The 21,757-nt window shown below is 36.6% G+C and overlaps 1 protein-coding gene across 2 annotated transcripts in view; it reads left to right on the top strand.

The window, feature by feature from the left end:
• Positions 1-21,757, top strand: part of PHACTR4 (phosphatase and actin regulator 4) — a 154,385-nt gene that overhangs the window by 24,044 nt on the left and 108,584 nt on the right. The window contains exon 2 of one of the 2 annotated variants that reach the window (XM_074217931.1): positions 12,658-12,725. The exons of the other annotated variant lie outside the window; for it this stretch is intronic. Coding sequence (XP_074074032.1) covers positions 12,710-12,725 — 16 coding nt within the window. The 5' untranslated portion in view covers positions 12,658-12,709. The remainder of the gene's footprint in view (positions 1-12,657; positions 12,726-21,757) is intronic. 2 annotated transcript variants of the gene reach the window in all.

Genomic DNA, 21,757 nt, shown 5'->3' with positions numbered 1-21,757 from the left:
CATTTAAAAAATCCCAAGAAGAAAATATGCTGGAAAATGAGCAAGTCCAAGTACGCTGTAGAGAGGTGGGAAGGTCACTGATCTTACAATCAAGAAGGTACTGTGTATAATTGTAATGATAACAATAACTTGCATTTCTTTGTGCTTTCAGGTTTTCAGAGTGTTTTATAAATATTGTCTCTGATGTTCATAACAACTCTGGGATATAGATGCTATTATTATCTTCATTTTACTGATGAAGAAACTGTGATAAAAATACACTACACAAAATTTTCAGGGACTGGTCTGAGCAAAAGAAAGTTTTATTTGCTTTTCTTGAGAGAAGGGCACACTTCAAGTTTCATATAAGTAGTGAAGATCAAGGAGCTGCACCCAAAGGACAGTCAAACAAGTTTTTATAGGTCCTATCATAGGTCCCCATCCCTAACCACTTGCTTCTTTAACCCATTGGATGAGTCTCTGGAGGCATAATCTTATTCGTTGAAAATCTACCCCCAGCAACAGACACAGAGAAAAGAATGAAATGTTTTCATAATATTTTTCCCACCAGATGATGAGGTAACTTGGGACCTTCATCACTATCTTAATGAAGTAATGTCTGTGGTTACACTGTCCTCCCAGTTTCCAAAAATAGTCTTATTATGCATAAAGCAGGTGGCTAATGAGCTTCTCTTTTGGAAATAGCCTAATAATAATAATAATAATAATTTGTTTTTCTTAATATTTCTTACCCCTGAGAGTACTTCTCTAGGAATATTAACCCTGTGAGGGTGTTACTGGAAATATTCCACTCAAAACTGATCCAGGGGTGGCTAGGTGGTGTAGTGGATAAAGCACTGGCTCTGGAGTCAGGAGTACCTGGGTTCAAATCCGGTCTCAGACACTTAATAATTACCTAGCTGTGTGGCCTTGGGCAAGCCACTTAACCCCATTTGCCTTGCAAAAACCTAAAAAAAAAAAACCCAAAAACAAACTGATCCAAATATGCCATTGCACAGGGTCAAGATCTAGGACATCATCAGAAATATTTAAAAGAAGGATGAAGGGGGAATAGCACTTCAGACTTCATACGGATTTATAAAGCAGATGACAGGCATCAGAACTATTTATTATTGGTTAAAGAACAAAGCGGTTAATGGAACAGATTAGACAAGGGATATTAATAAACAATGGAACTCAATAACCTGGGCCTGGGTATTTGATAAAGTGGAAAACATGAGTTACTTAAGGAAAAACTCCTTACTTGAGAAAAACTGTTGGGAAAATGGGAAAGCAGTCGGACAGAAATTATTAGACTTAGACCAACATTTCACATCACACAATACATTAAATATGTGACCATAATATAAAAGATCATACTATTAAAAAAATTAGAAGAGAAACAGATCTTCTACCTCTCAAAACAGTGGGTAAGAGGTTTCTGAGCCAAAGGAGATAAGGGGCAATTAGAAAAGATATAACTGATTACTTGAAACTGAAAAGCTTCTGCACAGATAATATTGCTGAATCTAGGGTTAAGAAGGGAAATGGTTAAATGGGAAAATCTTTGTATCAAACTTCTTTTATATAAAGATTTGGTATCCAAAATATATAAATAATTTATAGTCAGACAGTTCTTGATTTACAAAAGTGGATCATTCTACAGATTTCTATGTAGTATGATTTGAACATAATGCAAATTTGCCTAAAGGACATGGAAGGGAAGCAGAGAAGAAAGAAGGAAAGCTTTGATGAGAGATATAAGTCTCTTGCCTTATCCATTTTTCTGTTTTCCTTAGAGAGGGTTTTGTTTTGGTGGAGTCTGGGAGGACTGGGAGTATCAGCCTGAGGGCCAGGAGCAGAAAGAAAGAGCATGGTCCCACAGGGTAAAATTCACCAACAATTAGGGTTTTTTTGGAATGCAGATTTCTTTCAAAATCTTTCTGGAAAGTTGAATTTACATAATGTGAATAAAGCAACAATTGTTAGGTTTCTCATTAATAGTCATTTCCTAATAGAATAATGATCAAACAATATTTACACCAGGACTTGACCAAACTTCAATGTATTCACAGCCACATGAAGAAATGTTCTTAATAACTAATAATAGGAGAAATACAAATTAAAACTACTCTTGAGATTTTACCTCATATTTTTGTATATTGACAAAAATGACCAGAAATGTAACATTTTGAAGGGGAACTGGGAAGGCATAATGCATTTTTTTTAACATTTTATTTGTTTTCCAATTATATACAATAGTAATATGTGTCCATCATTTTTTGCAAGGCTCTGAATTCTTCAATTTTTCCACCCCTGCCTTCCCCCTCTCAGGCTGTCTGATAGTCTTTTTTTTTTTAGGTTTTTGCAAGGCAAATGAGGTTAAGTGACTTGCCCAAGGCCACACAGCTAGGTAATCATTGAATGTCTGAGGTCAAATTTGAACTCAGGTACTCCTGACTCCAGGGCTGGTGCTCTATCCACTGCGCCACCTAGCCACCCCCTGTCTGATAATCTTTACGTTGTTTCCATTCTATACATCGATGTAAATTGAATGTTTATAAGAGTAAACATAACACACACACACACACACACACACACACACCAAGAAGATGAGAAACCTCAAGAATAGAGAGGAAAATAAATTGTACTTCAGTCTGTGTTCAGATTCCAATGGCTCTGTCTCTGGGGTGAGTTGCTTTCTTTATCATAAGTCCACCAGAGAAGTTGCTTCAACATTTTCCCCACAGTTGCTATTACTAGCTGTACCTCCACTCTATTTCTCCCCACTCTCATTTATTCTATTCATCCTGGCCCTGCCCAAGAGTGTGATGCATCTGAGTACCCTCTCCCTCGATCTTCCCTCTCTTCTATCACCTATTCCTCCTTTCTCTCCCCCCATTCCCCCTTATCCCATTCCTTTCTTCTCATTTTTCTATAGGGTAAAATAGATTTCCTCACCCTATTAAGTGTGTATGTTAATTCCTCTCTGAGTCATTGCTGATGAGAATGAAGGCCCACTCATTCCCCCTTGCCCTACCCCCTTTGAAAAAGCTTTTTCTTGACTCTTATGTGAAATTTCTTAGCTTCTTCATCTCCTTTTCCTTCTTCCCAGTACTTTCCTTTATCACCCATTGACTCCATCTTTTTACTATGCATTATATTCCTCTCCTTCCTATGTTCTGTCTATATATGCTCCTTCTAACAGATCTTATGAATGAGAAAGTTCATATGAGTTATCAATATCTTCTTCCCATGCAGGAATACAAACAGTTCAATATCATTAAGTTCCTCATAATCCTTCTTTTCCACTCCCTCTATGGTTCACCGGAGCCCTGTACTTGGAGATCAAGCTTGCTGTTCAGCTCTGGTTGTTTGAATAGGAAAGTTTGAAAGTCCCCCTGTTTCATTGAAAGTCCATCTTTTCCCCTGAAAGAGGATGTGCAGTTTTGCTGGGTAGTTGATTCTTAGTTGTAAACCAAAATCTTTTGCCTTCTGGAATATCATATTCCAATTGCTATGAACCTTTAATGTAGATGCTGCCAGATACTGTGTAATCCTGACTATGGAGCCTTGGTAGTTGAATTGCTTGTTTCTGGCAGCTTTTAGAATTTTCTCTTTGATTTGGGAGTTTTGGAATTTGGCTATAATATTCCTGGAAGCTTTTCTTTTGGGATCTCTTTCAGTAGGTGGTCAGTGAATTCTCTCGATTTCTATTTTACCCTCTGCTTCTAGGATCTCAGGGAAATTTTAATGTATTATTTCTTGAAAAATGAAGTCTAGGCTCTTCTCCTGGTCTTGGCTTTCAGGTAGCCCAATAATTTTTAAATTATTTCTTCTGGATCTGTTTTCGAGGTTGGTTGTTTTTCCAGTGAGATATTTCACATTTTCTTCTAATTTTTGTTTTTTTTGGAAGTTTTATTTCTTCCTGATTTCTTGGAAAGTCATCAGCTTCCTTTAGTTCCATTCTGCATTTGAAGAAATTATTTTCTTCAGAGAGCTCTTTTTATCTCCTTTTCCAGCTGTTCAGTTCTGCTTTTTTTAAGGCATTCTTCTCGCCTTTTCTTTTGCTTTTTCCATTTGGCCTAAACTGGTTTTTAACATATTATTTTCTTTGTTTTTGTTTGTTTTTGTTCCTTTTTTCTTTAAAGATTTTATTTATTTTGAGTTTCACAATTTTTCCCCTTAATCTTACTTCCCCCCCCCACCCCCACAGAAGGCAGTTTGTCCATCTGTACATTGTTTCCATGTTATACATTGATCCAAATTGAGTGTAATGAGAGAGAAATCATATCCTTAAGGAAGAAACATAAAATATAAGAGATAACAAGATCAGACAATAAGAATTACATATTGAGAGATTCTGGGAACTTGATGGAATCTCAGCAGCAGTGTAGAAGAAGAATATACAGGCCTTATTTAGTAATTTAATAAAAGAAATGATTAGTTTTGGAAGAATGGGTCCAATTCAATGTTTTGGAGAGGAAAACCTGATTGTAATAGGTTGAGGAATGAATGAGTGGAGACAAAGTTGAAATCTCAAATAGATTTTTTAAAAATAAATTTTTGTGGATGTGTCTTTGAAAAAAGATCTCCACTTCCTCTTGTAGCTCTCCCTCTCCCAGAGCGACATCTCCTATATAGAAGATAATAATAATAATGTTTGTCTTTCTTTTTCTGTTGTTTAATTGTTTTTTTAAGTTTTTGCAAGGCAAATGGGATTAAGTTGGCTTGCCCAGGGCCACACAGCTAGGTTATTATTAAGTGTCTGAGGCTGCATTTGACCTCAGGTACTCCTGATTCCAGGGCTGGTGCTTTATCCACTGTGCCACCTAGCTGCCCCCTAGTCTTTCTTTCTTTCTTTCTCTCTTTCTTTTTTTTTTTAGGTTTTTGCAAGGCAAACAGGGTTAAGTGGCTTGCCCAAGGCCACACAGCTAGGTAATTATTAAGTGTCTGAGACCGGATTTGAACCCAGGTACTCCTGACTCCAAGGCCGGTGCTTTATCCACTACGCCACCTAGCTGCCCCTAGTCTTTCATTTTCAAAGAAGGCTGTGATATCAGGGATATGATGCCATGACTAGTGTGTGATTTGGATTTGAGTGTGGGGGATGTTGTGCTAAGTCACGAACATCATCTGGGTCTGGTGACCAGAATGAGTCAGGATGACTGGAAACAAAAAGGAGGGAAAGATTTCAGCCAAACTCATTTATGTATTCATATATATATATATATCTGTGTGTGTGTGTGTGTGTGTGTGTGTGTGTGTGTAGTCTGATATGTAGTGTCCCCAACTTTTGCAGTAAAAAAAAACGGGGAATTGTAGATATCAAAAACATCACTTTTTGGTTCCAGGATTGTTAATTATAATTTCACAATATCAAATTTTTATTTTTTTTCCTTTCTGGTTGTTATTATCATCATAGTGCATATTGTTTCCTAGTTCTGCTAATTTCACTTGTGTCAGTTCATAGCTTTTCCTATTTCTGTATTTGTCATTTTTCATCAATGCTAATATCACAGTGATAATTTTTATGTTTACTTACCACAATTTGTGTTTTTTTTTAACTATTCCCAGCTGATGGGCATCTACCTTTTTCCCCAATTCTTGGCTACTAGAAAAAGTACTTCATAAATATCTTGGAAGATTTTTTTTTGTCATTGACATGCCTGCATTATATACTTGTGTAATTATCCCTTCCCCATTGTGACTTTCCCGTGGTTTTAATATATCATGAAGTGGCATAAGAAATTAAATGACAATTTTGGGGGAGTTGGATGGAAGCTACAGAACACACCTGAAGGTCAACAGATGATACACAGAGTTTATGACCGAGAACTTAATCCTAATTTTACAAGGAGGCACTCTAAATATCCCATAAAAGAAAAAGGAAAAAATTCAGACTTTTTCTCTCGTACAAAGGGAGGTCCAAAAAAATTTACACAGATTTTTGATCTAACTGTACAATGTTTTTTTTTTTTTTTTTTTTTTTTTTTTAGGATTTTGCAAGGCAAATGGGGTTAAGTGGCTTGCCCAAGGCCACACAGCTAGGTAATTATTAAGTGTCTGAGCTCGGATTTGAACCCAGGTAGTCCTGACTCCAGGGCCAGTGCTTTATCCACTGCGCCACCTAGCTGCCCCCTAACTGTACAATGTTGAAGGGGGAATAGAATCTCATAATTATACTGTTTGGCTATTTAGCCACTCTTTTTTCATAATTAAAAATAGTAGTAAATATAGATTGCCCCTTTTATGAAAAAAGTGTTCCAAATCACTAAATTTTGAGACTTAATTTCGTATCGGAGAACAAGACGAATAAATACATTATTGGGGGAGCTGTGATTTAGTATAGAACTTCTGAAAAATCAATTAGGGTTATGTAAGAAAAATTAATTGGCTATTAAATATCCCAGTTCTGGATATGTATTTTAAGGAGGTCAGTAGCACAGATGTTCCAGGTAGGCAAAAGGTGAGCTCTGAGAAGGGTTGTAGGAAGGGAAGGAGGAAAAGAACTTGCAGGAGATTAAGATGATAAATATTGGGACAATAATCTTTGCAAGTATCTCTAAACTTCTTATTTCCAAAATGTATAAGAAATTGGTTCAAATTTTAAAATCATGTAAGAGCCACTTCCCAGTAGATAAAAGGTCAAAAGATAGGAACTGGGATTTTTCAAATTAAAAAAATAGAAGATATCAACAACCAAATGAGAAAAGGCTCTAAATTACTAATAATTAGAGAAATACACATTAAAGTAACTTTAAGGTTCCACTTTATTTCTATCAGCCTGGCAAATATGAATGAGAAAGATGACAGGTTGAAGGACTTTTGAGTAAAAAGGTACATTCATGAAGTAATATAAGTACTTTTTCTGCATGTTGACTTTGAAAACCACAAATTAACATGACTCATATTGTATTTTTTATTTACTTGTTAAACAGTTCCCAATTGCATTTTGATGTGGTTCTGGCCAGTTTTTTCTCCTCTTCACTAGTGTAAATTTAATCTAGCTATAAGTTGGTTCCAGTCATTCTAGAAAGCAACTTAGAAGCTTAGAATTATTTTTTGTCCCCTCTCTCCCCAGTCCAGTTAATTGGCACAGGCCTGACTATTTTTTATTTTAACCCAGCCAAAGATTGAATGGGCTGTTTTGTTTCTACAATTCTCAATTTCTTTTTTTAAAAAATAAGGCAATGGGGTTAAGTGACTTGCCCAAGGTTGCACAGCTAGGTAATTATTAAGTGTCGAAATTCAGATTTGAACTCAGGTGCTCCTGACTCTAGGGCCAGTGCTCTATCCACTGCTCCTCCACCTAGCTGCCCCTGTCAGTTTCTTCTTTAATGGAATTCTGCAAACAAAGACTAGATGACCACTTGTGGGGCATTTGGTTAAAGGACTATTTAAGTGGGAGATTGGAGTGATTAGATAGCTACAAGGCTGAAAAGAAAAAGACTGAGGAAAGTATATATTTGGATTTATGAAGGTTAAGAATTGAATGAGTTTAATAAACCTAACCCAAGCTTCAGTTTACTCCTCTGTTAAATCAGAGAATTGATGCCCTCTAAGTCTCCTCATAATTTCAAAATTTGGTGATTTTATGATGATTTGAAAACAAAGGAGTTCACTATGTCTTTCTTAAGGACTTCTTTTTTTGCTCTAGCAAGCTGAAGGTATGGATTAGTTAAGCATTAAACCCATGGAATACCAAACAGAAGGCAAGGCCAAAGTTAAAGTCAGATTATCAAGTGGTATTAGAATTACAGAGGGCAAAGTCTGGAGAGAAGGGGGGATGGAATACCAATGATTGAGCAGTAAGGAAGGCTTTTATGCATTTCACCGGGATTGGGTGAAGATTTAGCCTCTCAAAACTGATCCCAGCTGGAAGTTTAACTCTCACTTTCCCATCTTATTCTCTTGCTGGTGCTGACATTCCTAGTGTACCAGAACAACCTTAAAGTTTAAAAAAAAAAAGTTTTAAAAAAATAGAAAGAAATTATGCTTCTAGGACAGGTTGCAGCAAACTTATACATTCATTACCCTAAGAGGTAGTATGACCTGAAAATGCTGATTTTAGTGGAGTTAGATAAATTTGTGGATGCTGATTTCTAAATATTGTACCCTTTTTTTGTTTTGTTTTGGTTTTTGCAAGACAGTGGGGTTAATTGACCTGCCCAAGATCACATAGAATTTGGTAATTTTTACCTGAGGTTGGATTTGAATTTAGGTCTTCCTGACTCCAAGGCGGGTGCCCCCTATTGTATTTTAAAGGAAAGTAAATTAAGTTTTAGATTAACCTCAAAGAAGGCATCCTCTCTATCTCCTGATGCCTCTATCAAAGATTAAAACTGTCCTGGATGGATCTTTTGATCAATTAACATTTATTGAGAACCAACCATGCCAGGCAGGCCCTATGCCAGTACTCAGGATATGAAAAGAGACAAAAGACAATCCTTAACCTCAAGGGGATTATGACATAATGAATTCTTTGACCTTGTATAATGTCTTCAATCTTATATTTTCACATATGTATACATGGCAGTTTTCTGTTTGTTTTCAGGCATATATAAGTAATTCTTATGTTAAATAAAACATAAAAGCTTATTTGGCAATGAATTGTTTCTGTTTTTTGTTTTGATGGAAAGAGGATGTGGGTTTAGGCCTTATTATTGCATCTTATAAAATGGGGGAGCTGAACTGGATAATTTCAAAAGATCCTTCTGCTCTAAATCTCTACCCAATAATCTGTTTTCTTTTGTCAAGGTTAATCACATTTTTAATAAAATTCAATAAATATAAGTATCAATGCTTACTCTATGTAAAATATTGTACCTAGGTACTTGGATTACAAAGCACCAGAACAGCCCCAATCCTCAAGTAGTAATTCTATTAAGTAGAGTATCCTTTTTAAGTAAGGTGGTATCAAATGATATACTAGTGGCCTTGATTTAGTGAAAATATGTTTAAATTTCTCTCTGCTTGAATTCTACACTAAGCAGTTGGCATCCAAGTTTGGTCTACACTGTGAGTATATAAGGCCTAATGACTGTATGTGACCTTTCAGAATCAATGCATTTATTTACGTTGCTACCTAGGATGCTTTGGGGGAAAAAATGTCATTAAGTCATATTCAGTAGAATCAGAAAATGTCATTTTAGCTTAGTTCAGAATCACATAGGACTTGGAAGTCAGGAGGTGTGGATCCTAAATCCTCTCTTCCTCTAAAAGTTCCTTTGGACTCAAGTAAAAGTCATTTATCATTTTTTGAGCCCGTTTTCTTCATCTGTGAAATCAGAGTTGTAGCTACATGTGATGAATTGAGAGCGGTGAGCATTATAAATAGCATCTAGTTCAACCCCTTAATTTTACAGATGAGGAAACAAGGACCAGAGGAACAAAAGACTTTGTCACACAGGTAGTAAAAACCTCAGGTTTGACCCTGAAGGTCTTGATTAGAAGCTCTAATTACATAGGTCACTTTTGCATTTAACAAGAATTTATCGGGTTTTTTCCTCCCCCATTTTTCTTATTTTTTTTATTTTTTATTTTTTAGGTTTTAGCAAGGCAAACGGGGTTAAGTGGCTTGCCCAAGGCCACACAGCTAGGTAATTATTAAGTGTCTGAGACCGGATTTGATCCCAGGTACTCCTGACTCCAGGGCCGGTGCTTTATCCACTGTGCCACCTAGCTGCCCCTCCTCCCCCATATTTATGGATTTAGAGTTGAAAGGAGTTCAGAAGGCTTACTAGGCCAGTTCTTGATTTTTCTGCTGTGGAAATTGAGGTTCAGAAATTTTGTGACTTGCTCTAGGTAGGATATATAGTTAGGATGTGTCAGTAGTAGAATTCAAACTCCAGTCCTCTGATCTGATATGATCTCACTCTTCCCAATGCCCTTATGTAAATCTTATTTTTAATTTAAAAATATGAAATATGTCTTTTTGCTATAATCATTGTTTTCTAGATTTGGCATTATTATATTCAAAGGCATTTGTTAATTCCTCATCATAAAATCATACCACTTTGAATAGTTTGCCTACCTTTGATGACTCATTCATTTTTTCAAGTTTAGCTGTTGGCCAAAGACATGGTGCATCTCACCTCAGTGCTGATGGAGCCATATTGATTAGTGATGAAGACATGGTCCTTGATAAGGCTTCAAGCCAATATTTAAGGGGAGGGAGTGTTGGTATGTGATTTTTTTTTGTTTGCAGATGATTGTGCACTTAATGCAGTTTCTGAAACTGAGATGCAACAAAGTATTGGTCAGTTTTCTGTGGCTTGTGCTAATTTTGGCCTAACAATTAACATGAAGAAAACCACTAGTTAGTACCACACCATTCAGATGTAGAACCATTAGTTACAGTAAATGGGGAAGTTTTGAATACTGTGGATAAGATCATTAATCTTGACAGTATACTTTCCAGGGATTCCTCACATTGATAATGAATTAGACACATTACCAGAGCTAGTTCAGTGTTTTGGAGACTGAATGAAATCGTGGGAGAGAAAAGGTATTAGAATGACCACCAAACTGAAGGTTTACAGAGCCATTTTGCTGACCTCATTGATGTGTATGCCTGTGAAATTTGGAAAGTGTACCAGAGCCATGCCAGAAACTGAATCGCTCCCATTTGAATCATTTTAGGATTCTTAAGATTATCTGCCAGAATAAGATACCAGGAGCTGAAGTCCTTTCTCAAACTAAACTGCCCAGTATGGCTTGCCTACATTAAAGAAGGTGCTGTGTTCTCTGAGCAAGCAAAATTGAAGTAACTCAAAAAAAATGCAAATTTAGAGAATCTACTGCAAATGTTCACAATAGACTATTTGGATCTAACCTGTGGTAAAGCATTTCAACCTGGTATTGATTTGATTAGCCACACTTGGACACACTGTAACTCAACTCTAATTTAATAATGTCATTTTGATCCTCTTTGAGGACAACATCCAGTCTTGATTAGAAGCTCTAATTACATAAGTAACTTTTTCATTTAACAAGAATTTATGGTTTTTTTTCCTCACCCCATTTTTATTTTTGTCGCACCTTTACTTAATAAGATCTGTCTGAAAGTGGAAGGGAAACAGGTGATGTTCTGGGAGATCAAGGGGTCCATTCCATTGTCCTAGGGATCATCCTTGAATTTTCTTGACTTCATGCTCATAATAGTGTATCAGTTTTTCCATGTTGTGGCCATTTGACTTGACTGTCTTTTCTTCTGGTCATACATGTCTCTGATGACATGCTTTATAATACTTCTTTTTAAATATTTTGCAGCATGTTGACTTGTACTGTGTGTGTATACCTCTTCCATTGCCCTTTGAGTAATTCTCAGTTTCAGTTCTCTGTCCCTTTATGGATTTTATAGTATTCCATGACTTAGATTTATACAATGTCACTATAAGAATGAAGATGTTAAAAAGATGAGTCTTTGAAATATTGTGATTGTTATCAACATCATCATCATCTTTTAGAAATAATCACTTTCCTGAAGGCAGTCTAATGTACTTTCATCCTGTTTAATTATTGATTTAGCTCACTGTATATGTTCAATATTGGTACAAGGTATTGTATTGATACAAACTCTTGAGTTATGCATCCAAAAACTTTCATAGCACATGACTTCTATTTTCTCTAGTAGAATAGATGGTGGCCATCTATTGAGACTGATTGTGAAAGAGGTCGTTTAGGAAATGAGAAGAAAGAAAACCTAAAGAAAGAAAATCCCATGAGTCCTGGGGTCCTACTATCAGGTTCCCCTTCTTTGGAAGTTTTTGAGCAAAAGCTGAAGTATTACTTGTTAGGGATCATATAGAAAGACTTGGGTTAAATGATCCTGGAGAAGTCCCTTCACCTCTGGGTTCCTCTTTCCTTAGCTGTAAAAAGGAATAATGATAATTAAACTGTATAATTTATTGTAGTGTTTAGTCTTCATTCTGGCAGAGGACCAATGATTAAGGAAGGAGATGGCATGACTTGCAAGTCTATTGGATTTAAATGAGGCGGGACTGTGCAAAGTCACCAGCCTCATTCTCTCCTGGACCCATCTGAGGGGGAAGATATAGATCAAAATGACGAGATGGCCCTGGATGCAGTGAGGGACTTTTTTTTTTTAACACAAAACTCATGGAGTTTTTGTAAATGAACTTTTATTCTTCAAACTAAGTTTAAATACAACAGTATATTTGGAATTTACTAATTCTTTACTTGTAGTCTATCCATTGAAAGACAAAATCCCATATGCAACACAGGGGTAATAATATGGATTTTGCCTTAAAAATAATTACAATCCAATGGAAATTATGTGAAGGCAAATAAATATGAACAAAAATTGGATACAATTGCATAAAGCATGACAACTTTTATGTTGGAAATAGACTCTGCATATGTACTATGTATAAACTCTATATAGAGCATCTCAGAAGTCTTAGTTTTACATTATTAAAACTACTGAGGTTTAACACTGCACCAAGATTTTTGGATCTTCTTGAATACAGACCAGGACTTATGGAAGGAATTACATTCACATTTTAAGCAACAACCCTTGTCAGTAAATAAGGATTGTGGTTTGATGTAGTTTCATTTTTTAAGTGACTAAATTCCCTTTATTTAAATATAAAAGGCAGTAGTTCTTAGATTCTGAGAATATTTAGTATAATCCTTTTTTTTTGTTTGTTTTAGGAACTACAGCAGTACCTCTTGTCCCCTCCTATCAAAGCTGGTTAGTGGTGGCATGGAAGGTACATTTGGTAAGTCCCTCCTGCAATTTGCAATCAGCTGTCATCCTTGTTACTAATTTGAAATTGAAGTTTTTCATATTCATTGTGATACCATAGCTGGAAAGGTGAAATGAGAACTAATCTGGAACAAATCTCAGAAACCAGATGTTGTATACCTTAGGTACAAGGAATTTTAAATTCCTCTGGATTTATTTGGATTAGACAGTAATTCAGTTCAACTCAAAACAACATTTGTTAAGCAATTTCTATGTGCCAGGATTGTGCTGCTAAGTGCTAAGTGTTTGACTTACAGTCAAACAGGAAAAGAGGATACATCAGAGGAAGGTGAAAAGATGAGAGGGAGGTAAATGGAAGTCAGGGAAAGAAAAAAAAATTACCTAGAAAGTCCTGAGCTGTCAGCAAAGGGCAGCTCCAGCCTCCCATCAGGATGGGAGAGGCAGCCCAAGGGACTTTCAAAAGCAGACATAAGCATAGAATGATCTGAACCTTCCCATTTTGTTTCTCATTCTCTGTCTACAGTTTAATAGAAGATTCTGAAGGGCATAAACTGTCTTTCTTTTTTATCTTTGTATCCCAGAGAGGTCCTTGCATGGAGCAGACCCTTCATGTTTTTTGGAGCTCAATGAGTTGGATTGATTATGCTGTGGTCTGGTTGTTCTCACTTAAATTCTACTGATTATAGATATGTGATTGAGTGATTGTGAATGTAAAGAAGGGTCACTTTTCTCTGAATTTTCCTGGTTTTTATTTCCAGATAGTAGAATGGATCCTAGGATGCTGAAACTCTGTTGTTGATAAGATCCTCCTTTGACTTGGAAATCTTTTGGAACTAGAAAGAATTAGCTTTTCTTCCTTGATCGTTTTACTAAAGTTATTGACTAGTTCTGTAGCTTAGGTTTTTACATTCTTGCTATTAATTGTATGAACTTACTAGCTTTCACATCTCTCCTGCAAAAAGGAGAGATATAAATTCATGTTCTGTCAATTACAACCAAAAGAAACTGAGATGCCGGAGACTATGATGAGATTTTTTTAGGTAAAATGGAGGTCTTTAGGACTCTTCTTTAGGGGATTGGTTTTATATAGATCATGAATAGCTTTTACCTCAACTTGAAAGAATAATTAATTTTGGAAACTATGCAAAGAAATAAAAAGACCTAGAATTCCTCCCCTGGGTGACTAACATAATTTAATGTCCATAGAAGACTCTTGAGAGCTTAGGGGAGTTGGTATCCTGAAAGGAAAAGGACTGCTAAAAGAATCAGCATACCCAGGACATCAATCTGGTCTTGGCAAATTGGCATAATCATTTGTTGGAACACTAGAGGGCAGGCATTACTTTATTTATGCATATAATTTGAGAATTGTAGCCAGCAATATGACTCAGATAATTTAAAGCTAACTTTTTTGTGTGGTGTTTCCAAGAAATTATCTGAACTGTATTTATTTGCTTCATAAACTCCTAAATATTTAAACTAAGATTTGCTTGAGCACATCAAAATTACTCTAAGAAGTTTAACTGAAAACATAATTTCATTTATTGTTTCTCCCCTTTAGTAGTAATTTATAACAACCAGAGAGTGTTGGGAAGTAAAATTAGATAATAATAATTACTAGGTCAAAAGAGATCAGAAAAAGAGAAAACTTTTAGGTACAAAAATATTTAATAACTACTCTTATTGTGATGGCAAAGAATTACAAAATACAATTTTGACATCTGATTGAAAGCCATGGTTTCAGGAAAGCTTTGGAAGCTATTTATGAACTGATTCAGAGCAAAGTTAGCAGAACTAGGTAAACAGTTTGTATAGTCACAAAAAACATTGTAAAAGGAAAAACAGTGAGACTTAACATCTCTGAATATTGTAATGACCTATCATGATTCTAAAGTACCTATGAATGTTAATCCTCTCCTGACAGAGCATTGAACTCGATATATAGGCTACTCTATACATTGACATGATTGTGATGGGAATTTGTTTTGCCTCACTAGTCATTTTTCTTGTGTTTTGTTTTTCTTTTTAACTTCAATTTGCAGTGGGGATGGAGGGGTAGAATATAAATGCTATGCAAGGAGTCATTTGAAGCATGGATTGAAAAATTATTTCAAGTTCAAAGAAATAGGCTGAAAATAGGCTGAAGTTTGCGTTTTCTATAATTTTTTAACTTATAGCCATTTACACTCAGTTTTGAAGAGAATAGTATTCCCCTTTGCCTTACCAAAAATAAATTCACTTCCCTGTAATACCCACTCACTCATACATGTAGAGCAAGCACTATCTGGTAACAAAGAATACATTGACCATCTTGAAAGCGTTCCCAGGTTCACACTTCTAGGCTGCTACCTCTTGGCCAAGAAATGGGTGGTATACCAATCCTATGGAATCAAGATATCAAGATGTTTCATTTGTATTGATCTGAATTCTTTTTTTTTAATTTATTATTTTGAGTTTTACAATTTTCCCCCCAATCTTACTTCCCTCCCCCCATCCCCCCACAGAAAGCACTCTGTCAGTATTTACTTTGTTTCCATGTTGTATCTTGATCCAAATTGGATGTGATGAGAGAGAAATCATATCCTTAAAGAAGAGGGGGAAGTCTAAGAGGTAACAAGGTCAGACAATAAGATATGGGGTTTTTTTCCCCTAAATTAAAGGGAATAGCCCTTGAACTTTGTTCAAACTCCACAGCTCCTTATCTGGATACAGATGGCACTCTCCTTTGCAGACAGCCCAAAATTGTTCCCGATGGTTGTACTTTTTCTGGAGGGGATCGATGTATTTCAATAACTACTTTGCCCTTTGATTCCATGATATCAGGGCAGTTTTCCATCACTAGATCCTGTAATATTAAGTCCAGGCTTTTTTTCTCTTCAGTGTTTTTAGGAAGTCCTATAATTCTAAGTTGCCCCTCCTTGATCTATTCTCACAGTCAGTGGTTTTGTTGATGAAGTATTTCACATTTTCTTCTAGTTTTTGATTTTGTTTAACTGGCTCTTGCTGTCTCATGGAGTGATTAGTTTCTGCAGACTCCATTCTTTTTTTGGGGGAGGAGTTTTCTTCATTAACCCTTTGCAACTCCTTTTCCAATTGGTCAATTCTACTTTTGAAAGAGATTTCCATTTGACCAATTGAGGTTTTGAGAGAATTATTTTCTTTTTGCATTTGCCCAATTGAGGATCTGAGAGAATTATTCTCATTTTGTATTTGTCCAATTGATGATGTGAGAGATTTATTCTCATTTTGTAATTGTCCAATTGATGATCTGAGAGTTTTATTCTCATTTCATATTTGGCTAATTGAGGATCTGAGAGATTTATTCTTTTGAATTTGTCCAATTTTACTTTCTAAGGATTTGTTTTCTTGTTGCAAGGTATTAATTGTCTCTCCCAAATTTTCCAGTTGATTTTTAAGCTCCTTCCTTATTTTTTCAAGGAAGTCTTTCTGTGCTGAAGACCAGATCGTATTCTCCTCAGAGGTTCTAGGTCTTTCTGAGTTAGGGTCTTTCCCTTTCAAGAATTTTTCTGTGGATCCACCTTTCCGCTGGCCCTTCTTCATTTTACTAAGACCTTGAGTTGGGGAGGGGCTGGTTCACAGGGGCTTCGGATCACTAAAGGCTTTATTCACTGAGTGCAATTTCTCTGTCTGGCCAGTAGGAGGTGCTGGTTGCTTTCTCTGGAGTGTCTGTGACCTTGATTGAGGCCTTTTCCCTTTGCTTTAAGGTAGGAGTTGGAGCTGTTGAATTCTTTTGCCTTCAATCAATGGTGCTCTTTACCCTGGCCTGAGGTTATTTGTCAGTTTGGCTGATTCTTCTGGTCACACACCTGAGCCTGAGGCAGAAGTAGTCTGCATTTGTTTGTTCCGGGAAGAGGTCTCAGCTGTAATGGAGGCATGGACTCTGAGTTCCTCAGAACAGAGGAGCCCAGGGATGGTGTCTGCAGCTATCCTGCACCAGAACTCTCCCCCCCAGCCCTATCCTCAAGCTCCAGAGGGCCCGAACCAACACCAGTGCCTCTAGTCCCTAGTTGACTCGAGTGCCTGCCTTCTAGCCCCACCACTGATCCAGCAGGTCCATCTCTAGATCCCTCAGACTCTTGGCTCCAATTCAGCTGCTAATCTGGCTGATCCGGGGCTGATCCACCCTCTGAGCCCAGACTCACCCTCCTGAATTCATCCAGTGCTGCTGGGGGAGACAAATCCTGACGTACATGTTCTTTCTCCTGGCTTTTCTTTCTGGGTTTTGTGAATCAGATTTCTGTTAAGAGGTTTATTTCATTTGATAGATGGGGAAAGGTCAGGAGACTTTAGAATTGTGCCTGTCTTCTCTCCGCCATCTTGGCCAGAAGTCCTGATCTGAATTCTGATGTGTTTTACTATTATTTTCCTATTGTGGTCATTGTTACTTCACTGTATCAGTTCATAAATGTCTTCCCTGTTATCTCAGAGTTTTTTATTCACAATAAGGGAGACATCCCATGAAAAAATTTAGACTTGCTGTTGTTGAGGGCACACTTCTTACAGCTGTCCAGAAATGTCATGGGCTCCCTTCATTGTAGGCCTTCAAACAGAGACTATGCTAGATTATCACTTGTCAGGGATATAATGGTGAGAATCATAGATTCCTAAATTTAGAACTAGAAGGAAACTTAGAGCCTATTAAATCCAAACACTTTGTTTTATAGATAAGAAAACTGATGCATAGAGAGCTTGAAGAATTGCTTAGGACCGCAAAACTTTTAAGTGTCTGATGCAGGATTCAAACTCAGAGCTTCTCACTCCCAATTTCATCGCCACCACACTGAGTGTTAGATTAGATGACTATTAAGGTACTTTCTACCACTCAAATATTATGACTTATTGTTTCATTGTGTTCATATATATTAAAGCTTACTTAGTCATCCCCTAGTCAGTGGACACCTACTTTGTTTCCAATATGACTATGGATGTTTTTGTGATAATTGCATCTTTCCTTCTCTCTTTAATGTACTTGGGTATAATATCCAGTACTGCACCATCACTGAGTTGGAGGATCTCTTGATTTCATAATTTTAAAACCCAGAGATAAACACCATCTTTCTATTTTTTCTAGTTATATTGATTTGATTGATGTGAGAGATTTTTACTTTTTATGTTATCAGTTTTTCCCCTTGTGATTTCTACTCTTCATTGTTTTATTTTGTATTTTCCCCAAACCATGAATCTGAAGGAAAACTCATCTTAGTCTCCATTTTCTCAAGGATGATGTTTTATGTGAAGGCTGCTCATCCTTAGAACTTCTTCTGGCTCAATCCAAGATACAGCTTGAACAAAGTGCTTCCCCAGGTTCACAACAGTTTCTCTCAAATTTTTCCTGAAATGCTAGGGAGTTCCCCCCTACCATTTTTTTTTCATGCTTTTATCACCCAACGGTGTCTTGTTTGAGGTCCCTTCTCATTCTTCTGTACCTTCTTTTTTCCAAGTCTCATTACATAGCTTTACTATAGGAAATTCAGACTGTTGTACAAAGAGAATAGGTGTTACTTATTCTTCCTCATTATTTTTTTTTTGGGGGGGGGGTTGTTTGTTTGTTTTGGCAAAGGCAAACAGGGCTAAGTGGCTTGCCCAAGGCCACACAGCTTGGTAATTACTAAGTGTCTGAGAAGACTGGATTTGAACCCAGGTACTCCTGACTCTAGGGCTGGTGCTTCACCCACTGCGCCACTTAGCGAACCCCTTCCTCATTATTCTAAGTGTATTTTCTGTTCCCTATTATTTTCCACTCTTGGCATTAATATGTGATCTGATTAACCTAAAACAACCTTTGGGGCAGGCCATTTCACCTTTCTGGGTTACAATTTCCTGATCTGGTAAATTAAAGTTATTAAATTACATTAGCTTTAAGATGCTTCCTCTAAAAGGCTGCACATTTCTGATTCTAGATCCTGTCCTATTTTTGTATTTTTTTCTCAATGTTCAGTTTTGCCCTAAACAATTTTGAACCTTTCCTCCAAATAAAACAAATTAGCTAAACAGCTTGAATCCTTTTCTGCTTAACCTCACTCCCAAATAGAGAAAAACGGTTTAGGTTGCACACAATATGTAAACTTCTTAATGGAGTTTTATTCAAAATATAGTATATGATAGCATTTATTAAATGCAGTTCAGTTTAATTAAAGCTAATATTTATTAAATGTCTACTTTACAAGATTTTGGTCAGTATTTATGCATTTACTAGATTCTAATTTGTATTTTATTTATCCCTTCCCATCCTAACCCCCACTAAATCAGGGTTTGTTTGTTTTTTAAAGTAGGACTCTGTTTTAATTTCTGCCTTTTTTCATTAAAATCTTTTACATTCTTTATCTGACTTGTCAACAGTCCTTTGATAAAGAGATTTTGTCCCCTGTAGTTGCTCAGGTAGAATATGTATTGATGGTACTTCTCTGAATGCTTCTGGGAAATGAGTTTACAATAACACATTCCTTTTCATCCTCCCCTTCAAAAATGGGCTGGGGGATGATTAATTTAATTAGTTTTGAGATCCTGTTGCTCAGCTAGAGTAATTATGTACAGCAAAAATCCCTCCCACTAGAAAATAATTAAATAGGAATTTAAAATTATAAGTCCTCAGTGATTAAAATGATGGTCAAGTGAAGCTAATCCAATTCTTTCTAAGTCAAAAGTGAAGGAAGATCATTCTGGTCATAGGGCAAAAAAGGGCTCTGATTTGGGAGATAGAATTTGGGGTTTAATAATATCAGGGAGGAAGGGGCAGCTAGGTGGCGCAGTGGATAGAACACCAGCTCTGGAGTCAGGAGTACCTGAGTTCAAATTTGGCCTTAGATACTTAATAATTACCTAGCTGTGTGGCCTTGGGCAAGCCACTTAACTCCATTCGCCTTACAAAAATAACTAAAAAACTAAAAATAAAATTAAAAAAAAGAATTTCAGGGAGGAGATGCTGTGCTTAGTTACCAGTCTCATTTCTCCTCCAGAGCCATCTGGGTCCAGTGGCCAGATATGATTTAGGACAACAGGAGATGGCCCTAGATGCAAGGCAATCTAGGTTAAATAATTTGCCCACGGTCACATTAGTGTCAGAGACTGGATTCGAACTCCTTCCCTACTGATTCCAAGGCTAGCGCTCTATCCATTTTGTGGGGAATAGTAAGCCAGTATGACTAGCTTGTAAGGATTATAAGAGGCTGACAACTAAGTGAAACTCTGACTCACTTAAATTCAATTAATTTGCCTTTGAGCCAGCCTGGAGATTGCAGAGTAGTGTTGTAGGAAAGATAACCCTGATCAGATCCCTCCTTGAACTTGAGATCCAGAAGATCTATTTGAACTCATGGGGTTTAATTCTCCCCCCTCCCATTTTAATGATGGAGAAGCTGAGGCTCAGGTGAAGCCATTAATCCAGAACTCTTGAATTTTTAAAAACTTCATAGACTGGAGTGAAGGTTTCCCCCAGCTTCTGCCCCATGTTGTTTATCTGAAGCACTCTCTACTAGAACTTGGAATCTCCAAACTCTCTTATCCTTTTGGATGAGGACCTCTCCAACATTGTCAACATGGTCACTCTTTTTTTTTCCTGGTGTTTTTTTTTAATTAAAGATTTTATTTATTTTGAGTTTTACAGTTTTTCCCCTAATCTTACTTCCCTCCCCCCACCCCCATAGAAGGCAATTTGTCAGTACATTATTTCCTTGGTATACATTGATCCAAATTGAGTGTGATGAGAGAGAAATCATATTGTTAAGGAAGAAACATAAAGTATAAGAGATAGCAAAATTACATAAAATAACAGGTTTTTTTTTTTTCTAAATTGAAGGTAATAGTCTTTGGTCTTTGTTCAAACTCAGCAATTCTTTCACTGGATACAGATGGTATTCCCCATCATAGATATCTCAAAATTGTGCCTGATTGTTGCACTGATGAAATGAGCCTGAATTCCCATCCCTCCTGGTTTCTAATAGAACAATAGTGTTCCCTGACATACATATACCACAGTTTGCTAAGCCATTCCCCAATTGAAGGGCATTCACTCAATTTCCAGTTCTTTGCTACCACAAACAGGGCTGCTATAAATATTTTTGTATAAGTGATTTTTTCTACCCTTTTTTATCATCTCTTCGGGGTATAGACCCAGTAGTGGTTTTGCTGAATCCAAAGGGTATGCCATAAAGCCTTCTTAAGGGGCAGCTAAGGTAGAGTGGATAGATTGATCACTTGTACCCCTGACACTTAGTAGCTGTGTGACCTTGGACCAGTCCTGATTGCCTCACGTTTGGGGTCATCCAGTCATCCCTAATCATTTGGCCACTGGACCCAGATGGCTCTGGAGGAGAAAGAGAGACTAGTGACTTAGCACAGTTCCCCCACTCAGATCTAATTCATGTGCTTGTCATGGTCTTTGAGAATGAAGGACAAGAAAAATCATCATTAAGGGAAAGTATTTTAGGTTAAAGAAACATTCATTTTTAAAAATTGCTAGGGAAATTAAATTTTTATTATGCTTTTATAGTATATACTTTTAAATATACTTGTAAAGTTCTGATGACACTTTTCAATATAGTTGTAGATAATGCTACTCTTAATTCTCATTTCTGACTTTTATTTTGTCTAGTTTAGCAATTTTTGAATATTTTATTTTTACATTGTTCTACAGTAATCAGTAGGATACTTGATGCACAGTTGCCAGAGTACTGGACAAGTCACTTAACCCTGTTTGCCTCAGTTTCCTCATTTGTAAAATAAGCTGAAGAAAGAAATGGCAAACCACTGCAGTGGCTTTGCAAAGAAAACCTCAAATGGTATCACCAAGAACTGGATATGACTCTTAAATTTTCCAGTCATCTCACTAAAAGTATTTGTAAAAATTGATATAAGCATTCCTTTCCAGGTTCCACCAATTATTAGTTTTTTCCTCTACTTTTTGAGCTTTATTTAAAAGCTCACCAAACTATTGAAGTATCACTGATCGTTAACAAATACTTACTGACACATAATACTGATTAAAAAGATCTATACATACTTCACAATTGAGCAACAATCTCTGTT

This window comes from Macrotis lagotis, chromosome 1, assembly GCF_037893015.1.
Source record: "Macrotis lagotis isolate mMagLag1 chromosome 1, bilby.v1.9.chrom.fasta, whole genome shotgun sequence".
In the NCBI taxonomy this organism is placed as follows: Eukaryota; Metazoa; Chordata; class Mammalia; order Peramelemorphia; family Peramelidae; genus Macrotis; species Macrotis lagotis.
The sequence above is the reverse complement of the archived record's forward strand: the minus strand, read 5'-3'. Positions and strand labels throughout refer to the sequence as shown.